Source organism: Arachis duranensis, chromosome 5 (assembly GCF_000817695.3).
Source record: "Arachis duranensis cultivar V14167 chromosome 5, aradu.V14167.gnm2.J7QH, whole genome shotgun sequence".
Classification (NCBI taxonomy): Eukaryota; Viridiplantae; Streptophyta; class Magnoliopsida; order Fabales; family Fabaceae; genus Arachis; species Arachis duranensis.
The window spans coordinates 106,662,028-106,677,554 of record NC_029776.3 but is presented as its reverse complement, the minus strand read 5'-3'; the positions used below and the strand labels follow the sequence as shown (position 1 = coordinate 106,677,554).

General features: G+C 34.9%; 2 protein-coding genes and 1 pseudogene across 2 annotated transcripts; 2 read left to right on the top strand and 1 right to left on the bottom strand.

Moving 5' to 3' along the window:
• The first annotated feature begins 100 nt into the window (after window positions 1–100).
• Window positions 101–2,371, top strand: LOC107491583 (uncharacterized oxidoreductase At4g09670). Its single transcript, XM_021143622.2, has 3 exons — window positions 101–298; window positions 558–848; window positions 1,546–2,371. Exons 1-3 carry the CDS (start codon window positions 122–124, stop codon window positions 2,164–2,166), a joined length of 1,089 nt encoding a protein of 362 aa, XP_020999281.1. The 5' UTR covers window positions 101–121; the 3' UTR covers window positions 2,167–2,371.
• An 801-nt stretch (window positions 2,372–3,172) lies between these two features.
• On the top strand, window positions 3,173–4,698 carry LOC107491582 (protein MITOFERRINLIKE 1, chloroplastic-like). The gene has a single exon (XM_016112457.3). The coding sequence runs from the start codon at window positions 3,265–3,267 to the stop codon at window positions 4,402–4,404; it is 1,140 nt and encodes a 379-aa protein (XP_015967943.1). The 5' UTR covers window positions 3,173–3,264; the 3' UTR covers window positions 4,405–4,698.
• Window positions 4,699–6,045: 1,347 nt separating this feature from the next.
• On the bottom strand, window positions 6,046–13,489 carry LOC107491578 (PH, RCC1 and FYVE domains-containing protein 1-like; annotated as a pseudogene).
• Between the last annotated feature and the right edge of the window lie 2,038 nt (window positions 13,490–15,527).

The following is a 15,527-nucleotide window of genomic DNA, read 5'->3' as shown; positions in this document are numbered from 1 at the left end:
AAGTTAATTGCACCTAAATTTTTACCTATATTTATATATAAATACATGTGTGATTTAATATATTTTTAATATATAAATATGCGAATTCTTTATTACTAACACTACTCCTCCAAATCCAACCATGGCAGAAGAAGCAGCACCAATACGATTTGGGATACTTGGGTGTGCTGAGGTCGCAAGGAAGGTGTCAAGGGCCATAACTCTCTCCCCCAACGCCACCCTCTACGCCGTCGGAAGCCGCTCTCTTGACAAGGCCACCAAGTTCGCTGCCTCCAACGGCTTCCCACCCCATGCTAAGGTCTTAACTCTTAATATGTCTACATATATATATATCCACATAAAAACAATTTTAATAAGCTTAAAATATTTCATTAATCGTTGTAATAATAATTAATAAATATTAAATAAAATAAATTCTAATTCTTTTTTATTAATCAGATACCCACTCTATGATATAAACTATAGTAACAAATATATTAATTTAGAATTTGTTTGAGATTATTACAATTAATTAATGATGATGACTTTAATTTTTGAAACATGTTGTGGCATAAAAGGTTTATGGATCATACGAAGGTGTTATAGAAGACCCTGAAGTTGATGCTGTGTACGTGCCACTTCCAACAAGCTTGCACGTGCAGTGGGCTGTGCTTGCTGCTCAGAAGAAGAAGCACTTGCTGCTTGAGAAGCCTGTGGCTCTCAACGTTCATGATCTTCACAAGATTTTGGAGGCGTGTGAATCCAACGGTTTGCAATACATGGATGCTACCATGTGGATGCACCACCCTAGGACCACTCAAATGTTTCACTTCCTCTCAGATCCTCAACAGTTTGGACGCCTTCAATCGGTATATATGATCATTATTATTCATAAATATATAACATTAATTTCCTGGGACGATACATAGTTTTTATTGATTATTGATAATCATATCGCACCATTAGTACTTTTTTCTCTCTCTCTCTCTCTCTCTTTTTTTTTCATTTTACATCTATAAAGAAAAAGATGAAAGCAGCTCATCACTGCATAATACTATAATACAGTATTATGAAATAACATAAATATTTGGATTTAGTTAAAAAGAATTTGATTTGCATATACTGTAATTAACGAGTGCATATTATATTACGTATTGTCGGTAACAATTATTATTATTATTATTATTATTATTGGATCGAATTACCTTATTCATCAATTTAATTTGTTTAATAGAAAACTGATTATCTGATTTATCCAATTTAGTATAAAAGCCTAAAGAATTGGTTGGTTTTTTATTTAAATTTTAATTTGACAAAAATCAATTTTTTTTTAAATTTTATAAAAGTATTTATACAAAAATATATTACTTTATTATATACAATATTAAATCTTTAAATTTTTTAACTTCTAACTCTTTAGGTTTATACAAAATATGGTAAGATACTAATATGTCCCATCTTGGTACGATGCATACTAAGATATTTGAAGGAGTCTTTTAAACTTTACCAATTATACAATTTTTTTTTTTATCATTTGTTTGTAACTCATCAACTAATTAATAACAGGTACATGCAACTTTTTCCTATGGAGTTAGTCCTTATTTTCTAGAGAATGATATTCGTGTGAAGCCAGAACTTGATGCTCTTGGAGCACTTGGTGACACTGGTTGGTATTGTGTGAGCGCAATTTTATGGGCTTCAAATTATGAGTTACCTAAATCAGCAACAGCATTGCACAAACCCACATATAATGATGCCGGTGTCATTCTAGCTTGTGCTGCTTCTCTATCTTGGGAAGATGACAAAGTAGCAACATTCTATTGTTCCTTTCTTACGGATATGTCTATGGATATTATTGTGATGGGGACAAAAGGGTCATTGCGCGTTCATGATTATGTTATCCCTAATCAAGAGAAAGAGGCCAAGTTTTCAACAAGCTCAAACTCTAATTGGGTGGAACTTTCTTTAGGTTGGGCTCCAAATCCAAGTGAACATGTTGTTTACAATGATCTCCCTCAAGAGGTACATATGGTGAAGGAATTTGCACGCTTGGTAGGGGCAATTAAGTACAATAACTCAAAACCGGAGGACACGTGGCCAATAATTAGTAGGAAAACACAATTGGTGATAGATGCTGTGAAGACTTCAATTGACAATGGCCTTGAGCCTGTTGAAATTAAGGGTTAACTTTAGTTAATTTATTTGATTGAAGTGGTGGTGTCGTATATTAGATAAGTTAATTAATGTCTCAATAATTATGTTGTTAACTTTTCAATTTCATCAGGGGTTTTGTTCTTAGCCGTCTGGCACTATATTCAGCTACGTGGCAATATCATCACAGTTATGTTGTTGACCTTTCTATGTGAAAATAATGATGTATGTTGACTTGTTTTGGCTGTGTGTTCTTTCTAGCTATTATGGAATAATGATCATATAAAATATGTATGAAAAGTCTTGCATGAGTGAATTTTTTCAGTTAATTTTAAATTTGAGATTGAATCGAAATATTCGGTAAATATATTTTATATTTATGAGAGAAAATATTTGTTTTGACACGTACTTAAAACAAATTATAAGATATTTTGGGCTTGAGAATAAAAAGTCAAAAGTAGCTGTAAAGATTTTGAACGTGCCTTCAAGTTAGTTCCGAATAATGGTAAAAATATTTATAAAGATTTTCTTATATTTAAGTTAAGAACAATATTAGGCACAACAATTTTTGTGGCCATCAACTAGTTATCAATAATGATTTGATGGTATGAAATTAGTGTGAAATTTTATCAAATGGCTCACATTTTTCTACTGGTTACATGCTGGCCAAAATTCAATAGAATTGCTGATTTCCTAGACTTTTTCTTAAGTTAATAAGAATTTTAAATAAATTTATAAAAATTAAAATTAAAAATATTTAATTTAATGAGACATTTATAAAAAAAAAATATGATTTTTTACATACGGATGAGAATTGGATATTAAATCATGATGTGAGAAGAGAAAAATATGATGGACATGGTAAGCCTAACATGAAGTAGAAATTAATAATCTATGAAAAATCTATACCAAATAAACCAAGTTATATCCATGATTATGGAGTGCTTATATTTTATATACAGGTTTAGACTTTAGAGCAATAGTGTAAAATCTTCTATTATCACAAATATAAAAATAGTGTTTACCTATAGGCTATAATTTTGATTTTGCGCTTTTATTTTTTAGCTCAGATGTCACTGACTGTGTTTAACGCGCAAGGCAAGAGTGGCCGAAGCTCACGCCAGATTCTCTTCAATGGAGGCCAGGATCTCATCCTCTCTTGGCCTCTCTTCTCCCAATCCCAATCCCCACCGCCACCCCACTGATTTCCCCTCCATCCTCAATCACTTCGCCGCCACCGCTACAAACCCTCCTTTCGCTTCTACCACCGCCACCGCCACATACGCCACCGCTCACAGCCCACAATGGATCTGGCCCACTTCAAAGCCCGCCCCAAAGCCCCAAACTTTGCTAAAAAACCTCACCGTCGTCGAGCGTGCACTAATCGGCGCAGCCGGTGGCGGAATCGCCGGCGCCTTCACCTACGTCTGCCTCCACCCGCTCGACACAATCAAGACCAAGATGCAGACCAAAGGAGCATCCCAACTTTACAAGAATGCCCTTGACGCGGTGGTGAAGACCTTCCAGCAAAAGGGTATTCTCGGATTCTACAGTGGCGTATCTGCGGTTATTGTTGGATCCACCGCTTCTTCTGCAGTGTATTTCGGAACCTGCGAGTTCGGTAAGTCATTTCTATCCAAAATTGAAGGGTTCCCTTCTGTGTTGATTCCACCTAGTGCTGGTGCAATGGGGAATATTATGTCTTCTGCTATAATGGTACCTAAGGAATTGATTACTCAGAGAATGCAAGCTGGTGCAAAGGGAAGATCTTGGCAGGTTTTGGTGAAGATTTTAGAAAAGGATGGGTTTTTAGGGTTATATGCTGGTTACTCTGCTACATTGCTGAGGAATTTACCTGCTGGGGTTTTGAGTTATTCATCATTTGAGTACTTGAAAGCTGCGGTTTTGAACACTACTAAGAAGTCTCACTTGGAACCTGTTCAGAGTGTGCTTTGTGGCGCACTTGCCGGCGCAATTTCGGCTTCTATAACCACTCCTTTGGATGTGGTGAAGACAAGGCTGATGACTCAGGTTCACGGAGATGCTGTGAACAAGGCTGCTGCTGTTGTGTACGGCGGGGTTTCGGCGACAGTGAAGCAGATATTAAAGGAGGAAGGGTGGGTTGGACTTACCCGTGGAATGGGGCCTAGAGTTCTTCATAGTGCTTGCTTTTCAGCATTGGGTTACTTTGCATTTGAAACTGCTAGGCTCACTATACTGCAACAATATCTGAGGCAAAAGGAGTTGAGTGAAGTGCCTGCTTCTCCTAGCTGAGGCTCATGAGTTCGGTATTTCGGATTCTCTTTGGTTCTCTCTTGCTTAGTTTTGCTTGTTAGGATATTGGTTACTGTTTGATATCTGTGCAATTGACATAAGTAGTTGCTTCAGTTAAATACATTAGGAAGTTAGTTATCCTGTGGCTAAATGCTAGCATAGTTAATATGGTGCTTCAAGCATGTTTTTATCATGAACTCATGATACCTCACTAGGCTATATGCAAGAAATTTGTTGTAATGCTTTCAATTTGAAATGATCTTGCCAATTTTCGGCATAGTTTTCACTTTCCAACTCAACTTATGCTTGGTGTAATAGGATCTATGAATGGTTTTGTTCTGTTGTCGTTCAAGATCATGTTCCTCTTTCACAATTGCGGTTTGGTTAATTCAGACGAGTGAGCAACCTTGTTAGTAGCTGATTCTGGTGCTGAAAAGATAAGATTTCAGAATTAGAGCTTGTTAAAAGTGGCTGAAAGGGATATTAGAGTGTGTAGTTAGTTGAGGTGTTAGTTAAGCTGTTAAGAACCCATGTAAAAGTTTGTTATGATGTTAGAGAGTTAGTTACTCTGTTAGCTTAGTCAGCAGCTTATAAGTGAAGAAGATAACAGAAGCCAAACTTGAATTTAAGTACAGTACGGGAACTAGAAGATAAGAAAAAAAATGTGGAGAGTGATAAATTCAAATTGAGTTATTATTGCATCATCTATCAATCTATTTTTAAAATAAAGTTCTAGTATGGTAATACGCTTGATCAAGTATATTTATAAAGATATTTGAAGAGGAATAGATTATTCTGAAAACAACTTACAAAGATATATGAAGAGGTACATCACTCCATTACATTATTCTGATAACTAGAGATACAAAATACCACAGACTAAGTTTGATCGCAATTTTTGTGGAGTTGCTCACCACACAGATTAGGATTTCCTTCAAAGAAAGAGGCTCCAAAGGTATCCATGTGTCTCCCTGATGGAATTCTTCCAGACAGATTGTTGTATGACAAGTCTAACGCACCAATCCCATCAATTTGGGACAGACTTGAAGGAATTCTACCACACAAATCATTTCTTGATAGGTCAAGGGAATCCAGAGAAGTTAGATTTTCAATTTCTGAAAGAATCTCTCCTTTTAGATTGTTTCTTGAGAGATCAATGGCTTTAAGACCATACTCTGGATCCTTGAACCAGTTTTCCACACCTTTCCACATTAAAGTTATGTTAACTATGTACCGATCAAGATAAAAGGTAGTTTTGTAATAATCACAAATAATATTCATATCTGTACAACTCCCAGTTTCAGTTATGTTAATGCTCCTTTTGGATATTCTTGTTAATTTTATAATTATATTTTTTATTATTATATATATTTTTTAAAATTTTTGAATAAAAAATAAAAATAAATTAAATTTTTATAATTTATTCTAATTTATCATCAAATAAAATACAAAAACACTAATTTTAATGTCTTTGTCTTATTTGTATCTTATTCTCCGTGTCTTGTTTTCATAACCATAACCAAATGCAACGTAGGAGTCCATTTAGAAACCTTTTCCTGGTTACAATTGAAAACTAAAATAAGACACAAATATAAAGACTAGAAATAAGTTCACATTCCTTAAAATACAGTAATATCCAAATCAGTCACAAATCTAGTCATAGCATAAAATAAATCCACTAGTATTTTAATGTCCAAACCACGTGTAATATATAACAAAATTAATGTAATCCTACTAAGAATATTTGCATTCAGTAATCACAAACTAAAATTAAAACCGGCCAATTAACCAAAACCTAAACACTAAACAAATACAACAGTAAAAAGATGCTAAAGACAGAGACATTTAGAAGGAGAAAAAAAAATTGTATAATATCATAATATGATTATAATACCAATATATTATACATATACCTTAGACGAGCTAGCCTATTGGACTTTATAGGCTTTCTTTGAGGTTTACGACCCAAGCTGTTTAGCTAAACAAGCTTTTTGAAAAGCCTAGGCATAGTTCATTTAGTACACGGGCCGAGTCGCGCCTAATGCTAGCCAAGCCATGAGCTCATGTAGGACAGCTCGACTCATTTCCAACCTTAGGCTTAATGCAGGACTTTGCTTCCATCTCTACTTTTCCTATGATTGGGAAACAAGAGGACCAGCACCTTCTGTCCTATGCGGCTCCCCCGCTTGGTTGGAAGACTTGTCTGTGCTACGAACATTGTACCTTTCGTATACCTTGTCCCGATTCTCTGACCACCAAGTCTCTGCTTGATGCTCTCCAAATCTTCTCCGGCTGAAAGTCAATTTAATTCACCGCCACATCAATTACATGTAGAATATGATGAATTAAAACAGCACTAATAATAATCAGGGAGATGCAAACACCACAGTCAATACTAGAAACTGATAAGCACTCCATGTCTAGGATGTGTGTTATATTTATTTTAGTGCTCTAAAAGTAACAATATAGTACTCACTACTCACCTAAAAAATATTTTTTAGAAGTTCCATAAAAAAATGAAGTTAGGAAAGAGATGTTGAAAATGTGAGTGTAGATGGTTTCAGAAGGAATTAAAGATGTTGGTAAGAGTAGTTTTCTTTGACCAAATACTTCATATAGGACAAAAGATATTAGCCTAGTTTAAGATAAATCCAACAAGAGACACCAAAAGATATAGCATTAAAAGCAATTGCCCTAAAGATCATGGTTCAAGTCCATATATTATATTTTGTAAACCCTAGCTGCAACCAAATATACAACTATAACTGGGCACAGGTAATCAGGTAATGTGAAAATTATTTTTGTTACCTGAAACAAACTCGCTTCAAATCTCTTGTTCTGTCACGCAGCGCAACAAGTGTTATATAGACACCAGGTTCATACTGTTCAATCCATTCTGCCTCAATCTGAATGCTATTAGTAGACAGTCCTGCATTCCTGATCTTAAACCACCCTCGTCATCATGGAAATTCCCCGAATCCCTACCGTCAACAGTATCAGACATGCTGCAGCCACCATTTGACAATCTAGCATCTGGATAGTTGTCTAAACCATTGGATGTCAAACTGGCTTAGTTTTGCTGGTCCAGAGTAGATCCATAGGTTCCTGGAAAGTTCCCCACAGTTCTATTGAGCAGAGAGGATTCAAATGCTGTAGAGGCCAAACTAGAGCCACTGATTGATTTGGCCCTCAAGTGGTGCCCACCATTTGAATCTGGAAGGTGGATACCATTTGGCTCAATACTGTTTGGTAGGTAAGCCGGTTTGATGTTCTCAGCATCATAAGCTCCAGGTGGGAGCTTCTCAGCAAAACCTTTGAGCTGAATCAATGTGAATGTCCATCAGTGGAAGCATAGCACAGTAATATTATTGGAATAAGAAAGCAGTAAGAAAAATTTAGAGAAATTAACCACAAAAAAAGACAAGGTTAAACTAAACTTTGCCATACTAGGTGGCATGTCCTGTATTGATTAGCCAATGTATGTCTCGTCACAAACCGTGTTTACATTCAAACTATTAAGATTTGTACCTCTAGTTTCACCTGTAGTTTTATTAGTTCTTTCTTTATGTTCAATTGGACTAAAATTCATCTCATCTCTTTCTCTTTACTGAGGTTTCACCTTCTCAAAACATGCACCTAAACCACCTAAGGCATGATTAAACATGTTTTTCACAATAAGTACCACACCAACATTTTCTATAATTTTAGATATCAGTGACATTAATAAAAGAAACAAAGCCAAAATGAATGAATTGATCCAATGCTTTAATAGCATGCAAGAAGATTGCGAATGAGAACCATCATGACATCATCCTCAAGAACTAACTCGACATACATGAAAATGAGGAGAAACTGAAATAGAATCTGAGAATAAAGCATCCAATGAAAGTAAACCCTTTTGAACTCATCCGGCTTCAAGAGAAAGAAAATGAACCAGAAAAAGAAAATAACCTGTGCTGTAAGCGACTTTCTAACTTCTTTTGCAGCTTTACATTTAGCAGATTCCTCAGCAGCCATTGCCATAGCATCTTGAGTCTTTTTTGTTGACCGCTAAAGCTCTAATTCTTGCAATTCACATCTCTGTTTCAGGCTTTCAACCTAATGATACCTATATTAGACTTTCCTTGATACCATAATATGTAATAGATACGATATATCCATAAACATGTTATACTAACTTTTCTGGAAATTTCAGCGAAGTGATCTTGTTGTGTTTCACAAGGTTCATTTGCCAGACATAGAATGACAGGGAAGTAATTAAAAAAAGGAAAATATGGGTTGATTTTGGTTTAAACTTAAAGTAGGACATTTAGGATGTTGCTTTTCTTTCAGGGTTTCTTCTCCCTTTTTCCAGATCCCACTCTCCCTAACTAATGTAAAAAGTGGGAAAAGCACTAAGACAGGATTTTTATTTTGGAGTTCCATTTATATATATATATAAACTCCATACAGATGAGAGAATTGGGTGAAGAAAATGTACCTGAGAATGTAACTTTTGCACTTCTTGATTTGAAAGTTCATTTGTTCTCTTCAAACTATCAGCAATGCTCTTGAAGAAGGAAAGTCCCGATGTTGTTGGAATAGGTGTAGCCGATCGAGGGGGGCTTGGTCTTCTAGAGAAAGGTGACACAGACTTGGAACTTACTCCAGAAGGTGCAACCACTGGTCTAGGAGCTGTACGCTTCAGATCAACAGCAGTTGCCAAGACAACATCTTTCAACTGTAGCAACGAAGGTGCTTGTGAGGTGCGAACAAGCGAGAATGTATCTGCTTTCTTCCCTTGTTTAGCTGCCTTACTATCTAGCTGCTTTGTCAAATCCATATTGGAAGGAACCAGTGCTTTTGACAATTTCAGGTCTGATTTTTCCAACCTGTCTTTGTTTTCACCTCACAGACGAGGCAGAGTATTTCTCCTATTACTGTTGCTAGCTTCTGCAACCTTGTTCAGTTTTGCAAAACAAGAATCACAAACTCGATAAGGCTTGCCGGGATTTGGAGCCAAGGCCGCCCTTAATGCTTTCCGTGAGCTGCATGAATGGCAATGTACAAGTCCACAATTATAACAATTGTGCCTCTTTCTAGTGAACCCAAATGCCTGTCTACAAGCCGAGCATTGAGACTGCTCGGCACCGGATACCCACTTATGAAGGCATATGGCAGCGGAGTAGTTTGAACCACATGCAATATATTTCACATGCCTATCCTTCAATGCTTCAACCAAAGTAGGTATTTTTCGATCTTCAACATCTCCATGACCCAATCTCCCATTTGCACCCTTCCCCCAAATAAAAACTTCATTTTTTGATGTTAAAATGCAACATGATATGCACCACATGCAATTTCATCAATCGATTCCACGGAAATCTTGTCTTCGACCAAGCATGGAAGCTTCCCATCAGACTGGGGATTCCCAAGCTGACCATAAACAGTGCTTCCCATCGTAAAAACACGTCCAGATTTGTCAGACCCACTGTCAAACTGTGCCCACATGCAATTTTATGAAAATTGTAGTCGATAAGTGCAGAAACACAAGTTGGTTTAAGTCGTGCCTCCTTATCCCCATGTCCTAGGCGATTTTTGTCTGCATCACCCCAGGTAAACAATTTACCAGATGATATACTCAAACTGGATTGTGTCACAATAACCTCTACAACCGCTGCAGTATGCCACACTCCACATGCAACAGCTATGGTCCTCAACCCTGATAAGGAGTCTACTTCTCTAGGATATGAAACATTTTCCCTGTCCCCATGGCCCAAGACACCGAATGTTCCGTCACCAAACGTAAAGAGTTGTCCAGTAGAAGTTATCAAGGCCGTGTGCCATGGACCACAAGCGACGAAAGCAACTTGAAGTCCCTCTAATGGACCAGCAATCCTCTTTGGTATCCAATGACTAAAATCAGTGCCATGACCAAGAAGCCCAGCATTATGAGTACCATCACCCCATGTATATAGTTCCTCGGCCATGGTTACAGTACAAGAATGGAACTCTCCACAGGCAACAAAATCAATGGTTGTAAAAGCTAATGCTTCGACAAGGCAAGGTTGAACCACATTCTTCCCAACACCATGGCCAAGGCGTCCTCCTGATTCTCCTCCCCATGTAAAAACTTCACCTTGTCTGGTGACTAGAGAAGCATGTCTACCGCCACATGCTATGTGATGCACATCTAAAACTACATTGGATTCAAGTGGTCTTGGTAGAAGCACATCTGCCCTCGGGCTGAAATAATTGATATTTTTATCAGCACCAACTTTCACAATGTTTTCACAGATAACCTCACCCCATATGCATACATCCCCTAGAGCTTCATAGTCATCTGGTGCAGATCCATGACTGGATGTGCTAGGAGCACTTGAAACACTAACACGAAAAGTATCTGAACTAGATCCTTTTACTTGCATATTTATTGGGTCTGATGGTGCATGTGATTTCTCAGAATTCAGGGTATTGTCAGGTCGGAATGTCTTTGGTGAAGTGTTCAGAAGACTCACAGGAATGTCAGGAGAACTGATGTCTAGGGAAGTACTCGCTGAACTTTCACTTGCACTATTTGATGTCAGATCTCTACTATCCTGTAAGTAATTGATCAAAAAGAATTATAAGCAACTTACTATGTATTTCATCAGGGGCAGGTACAGGCATCATAATGGTATCAGAGGAAGTATAGTAACTTAAAAAAATAAAAAATTTTATATTCAGAAAAAGAAAGAAAAAAGCTTCTGAAGTAATCATTTCGTATTGTTACCAACATCACATCATCATAACATAAAAAGCTTAAATTAGGATATTCTCCACAATTTATTACTCCAAAACCATTATAGAGAATAGGCTGAGTATAAAATGCCAGTATTTTTCTGAAAGAACTGCACTATAAATCCTTTCAGGCAAAGAGCTACAAATACAGAAAATAAAGAGTAAAGACTGTCTTTCCTTAGAGAAAAGAACAATCATCTTATAATGAAGTAGATAGGAATAAGCTGTCTCTATCTAGATGTATCCAAAACTTGCACTTAGAAAATAATGCAATAAACCATGTATCCGTGACTATGTTTCCTAGATCAAAGATACATAGATATGTAGTACAATAAACATAAACAATTAAAATGAAATAACTACAATGTCTTACATCAAAATTGAGGCCACCGTCACTCCATCCATCAATTTTGGATCGACCACCTCGACCAGAAGTTATCAGTGCTTTAAGACCAGCAATCCACGCCTCTGCCTCAACTTTATCTTTGCAAATCTGAAAAGCAAATGAAAGAAATAATGTATTATTATAACAAAAGGAATACAGAAAGTAAAAGAAAAATGATGATACGGATCACATAATTCAACACTAACCAAATCAAGGGACCGCTTTCCGTTATTATAAATTAGTCAAAAAGATAAATAGTCCTTCTCAGGACGCAGGTAACGTTGAAAAACAGCCTGCCAAAAATATTAAGGAAATGTTAACACGGAACATAAAAGATTAAGTTCATGGAAAAATTTACTGAATTCACTTTGTTCATCAAAAAAGGATGTTACGGCCAAGTATACTGTCAAATATAAGCTATGAAATCTCACAGTTCTTTGCCCAGGAATAATTCTTGAGACAGAAGACAGCTTCAGACGTCTTTCTTCACTACTAGAAATCCAGATTAAACTTGATTCATCCTGCAGTTTTCATGAGTTATTGAGCACGGATAGAAGTAACTCGAATAAAAGTCAAAATTCAAGTTTACCCTACGTGAATGTTCAAGTTTATAGTTTACAACCATGGAAGTATATGTCCAACATGGCTGGTAATAACAATACTAAAAGAAGACCTAAAACCTACAAACTAAAAGGCAGTCATGAACCCAGAAAAATACCTATGCCAACTTGGGAAAGTACTAATATTAGCCTCAAAGTGAAATTTACATACTGTGTAGTAGTAAGTTAAAATACATCTAGCTATAATAATCTAACGGCTATGTATTAAAATGTCAAAGAGAATGGGGATGAAAATCATTAGGAGTTACCACTTACTAACTATGGTGAAATTGAAACAAATTAATCTCAACACCTTTCCAGATGAGAATCTACTTAAGAAACTCCAACTCCAATTGCATTTGGAATCATGTGAGTAATATATTGTAATTTATCCTAAGAAGGAAATATGAAATATCGAAAAAGCAAATACAACTTAAGAGTCTTTTTCGTCCTATATAGGTAATCAAAGATCAACAAGATTGCAGAAGCAACTATCTTTCATGCTAAGAATTGAGCATATAATCAGTTAACTACTTGAGTATTGTAAAAGCAGGAAGTTCATCTTGGAGAAGCTTTCATTCAGCTTACATTGGAAAGTCTAAATGGACAAAACTTGGGCTTTCCCTTACGACCATATTTAAGTAATTGAGAACCCCTTTTCAAAGCAACCAATGCCTGCAGAATAAAAGGTAACATCATAAACTACAAGAAAGATCAAGGAGACAGAACAAAATAAAAAGAAGAAATTCAGCTAACAGCGAAGAAGAGTAATTTAAATCATGCTATATCACAAATGCTGGCAGATTTCATAAGAAATAGAGTAATATGCAACACTGATTCAGTTTCAGTTAGGATCATATCTCACTTCTTTCTTGATATTATGACAACATGATGTAAGGTTCAAAATCCTATTTGCAAATGAACTATCAACATTTAATCATTACAATATGCCATTACAAGACATCTAAAGACTTAGAAGCCAATAATTCAATACCCAAGTTACTACCCATAACCCATATCCTTCAGCACCCATTCAAACACAAACAAGCATGCCAATATCTCTACAATTCTCACAAATGAACAAAATTCAGTGGCTATATCTTCCCCTCATACTGTTATCTCCCTCAAACTTCTCATGTACCTCAAATGAAAATATACATACATAATAATCATAAGAACATTCTTAGCCAGCTCAAAAATGAAAAGGGGGAACAAAAAACCCTTCAACTATCTTCCACATTACAACAAAACACTGAAACAAAGCATCAAATTTGATGGAAAAAATTGCAACTTTGACACAAAACTTGTAAGTGGTAACCCTCTAACATAGAGAGAGATAAAGGAACCTGGTCGATGTCAATTCACCGAAGCGCCACCACCCTCTCCGATCGCTCGCCGGAGCTCCGTTCATCATCAACAACAACTCCAACCTCTTCTTCTTCTCTCTCCTCCACAACCATCAAAAACCAAAACATCTCTCACTTTCGAAAACAGAAATACCAAATCACCACTTCTTGTTTTCGCTTAGAATGCAAAGCTACTTCATTGATCTACCCTTATTCCATGAAACTCCATTAGAAGATTCCAAGTCAAACACAAATACAAAGCTTCTTCTTTAACTCACAGAACTGTGGAAAAACAGAGCTTTCCGAGGCGGAAGAAACGGTCTCTCAAAAGGGTAGCGGTGGTTCGAAGCGGAAGGACGGTTTCCAAGGAAAAGTTCCGGCGAGAAATGCAGGTTCCGGCAGAGGAGAGAGAAAGAGAAAATAAAAAAAAAAAAAACACTTGAGACTTGAGAAAGAGAAAAACGGAGTCTGTGAAAAAGTACAACTAGTCAAAGACGAAGAAAAGAAAAAGAAAATTAAATATAAATATAAAATAAATAACTTACTTAAATTTTTAGTTTAAAAAAAATGCAAGTCTCTTTTATTTTGCTCCCTATGAAAAAATATTTATTTTTTTAAATGTTGCTTAATTTGTTCCATTATTATTTAACAAGAAACTTTAACCATTTTAAAAATGAAAACAATTTTTTTAAAGTTTACTAGTAAATTCAAAGAAAACAATATTTATAATATTCTACAGAAAAAATAACAACTTGTTAACATGAAAAAGTAAAAATAAACTTACCTTAGAGGTGAGACCTATGTTGGAAACAGATGTGAAGACATGTTCAAAGCACAACACCAGATTTTTTTTTTATTTAAAATTCTCACTTGTTAGTAGTTAATAATTAAAGAAAAGTTCAATAATTTTGATAATTTTTTTTAAATAATTTTTATGTAATGTAGGGAAGCACCTAGAAGAAACGAGGATGTTTTTGTAATCTGATGAAGGGGGACAGGGCAGGTAAAATTATTGATATTTCTTTACATCCTTTGTTGACATAAAGAAAGAATAAGAAAATAGAAATTCTTATAGATTATAGATGTTATCATGTAACATTTGATTTTCCTTATTGAAAAAAGTGTAGTCTCTCTCTTTTATATATTATGACAGAAACTTTTGTCTAGTATTTTACTTTTTACATGAATTTTCCTTTTTCCCATTTAACAGCTACTACTTTTAAAAATGTTTTAATAGTTAGTGACTAAATCTAAATGTTAAACTAAATACTATATATAAAATAATAGAGTTTTTCAGAATTATACATTATGTTAAAAAATTAAAAGTTAAATAATTATTAATAGTCGGTGCATCCTCTTAAATTTAAATTATTGAATGAGTCTTTGATTTTAATTTATTGTTAATGTGAATTTGAAATTTTACTAGATGATTATATAATATATATTATTATTAATTTTAAGATAATAATATTAGTTTTATGTATCTCAATCAATTAGAATTTTCAAAACGGATGAAGATGGTATTTACAAAAAATTTTGATGATCAAATTTTCAAATATAAAAAATTAAAATAAAATACCATCGGATAGATGTTTCACTCAATATTTATAATATATTTTTAATTAATTTATTGTAAATAAATATTATCCAAATTAAATTTAACAGAATATAATTAATTTGATTATAGTATCTCATAACCCAACAATATTTTTCAAAAAAAAAAAGCATTTGGACTGAAAAAATATTTTTGAAATCCAGTTGAATATCCAACCGTAATATAATATAATAAGACATTAAAATTGAAATAGAAGCACTAAAACAACTTTTATAATAGTTAAAAAAAGAAAAAAATATTAATTTAAATATAAAGTAAGTGCAAAGAAAAAATTATTGTCCTCCTAATATACATTTGTGATCATTACATACTTGGTTAATAGTAGTAGTCTAAGGCCTCTAGCTAGTTATTAGATATGGATCCAGCTAGGGAGACAATGGACTATTTGTACAATGTGTAGCTATTGAGTTATGAAATGA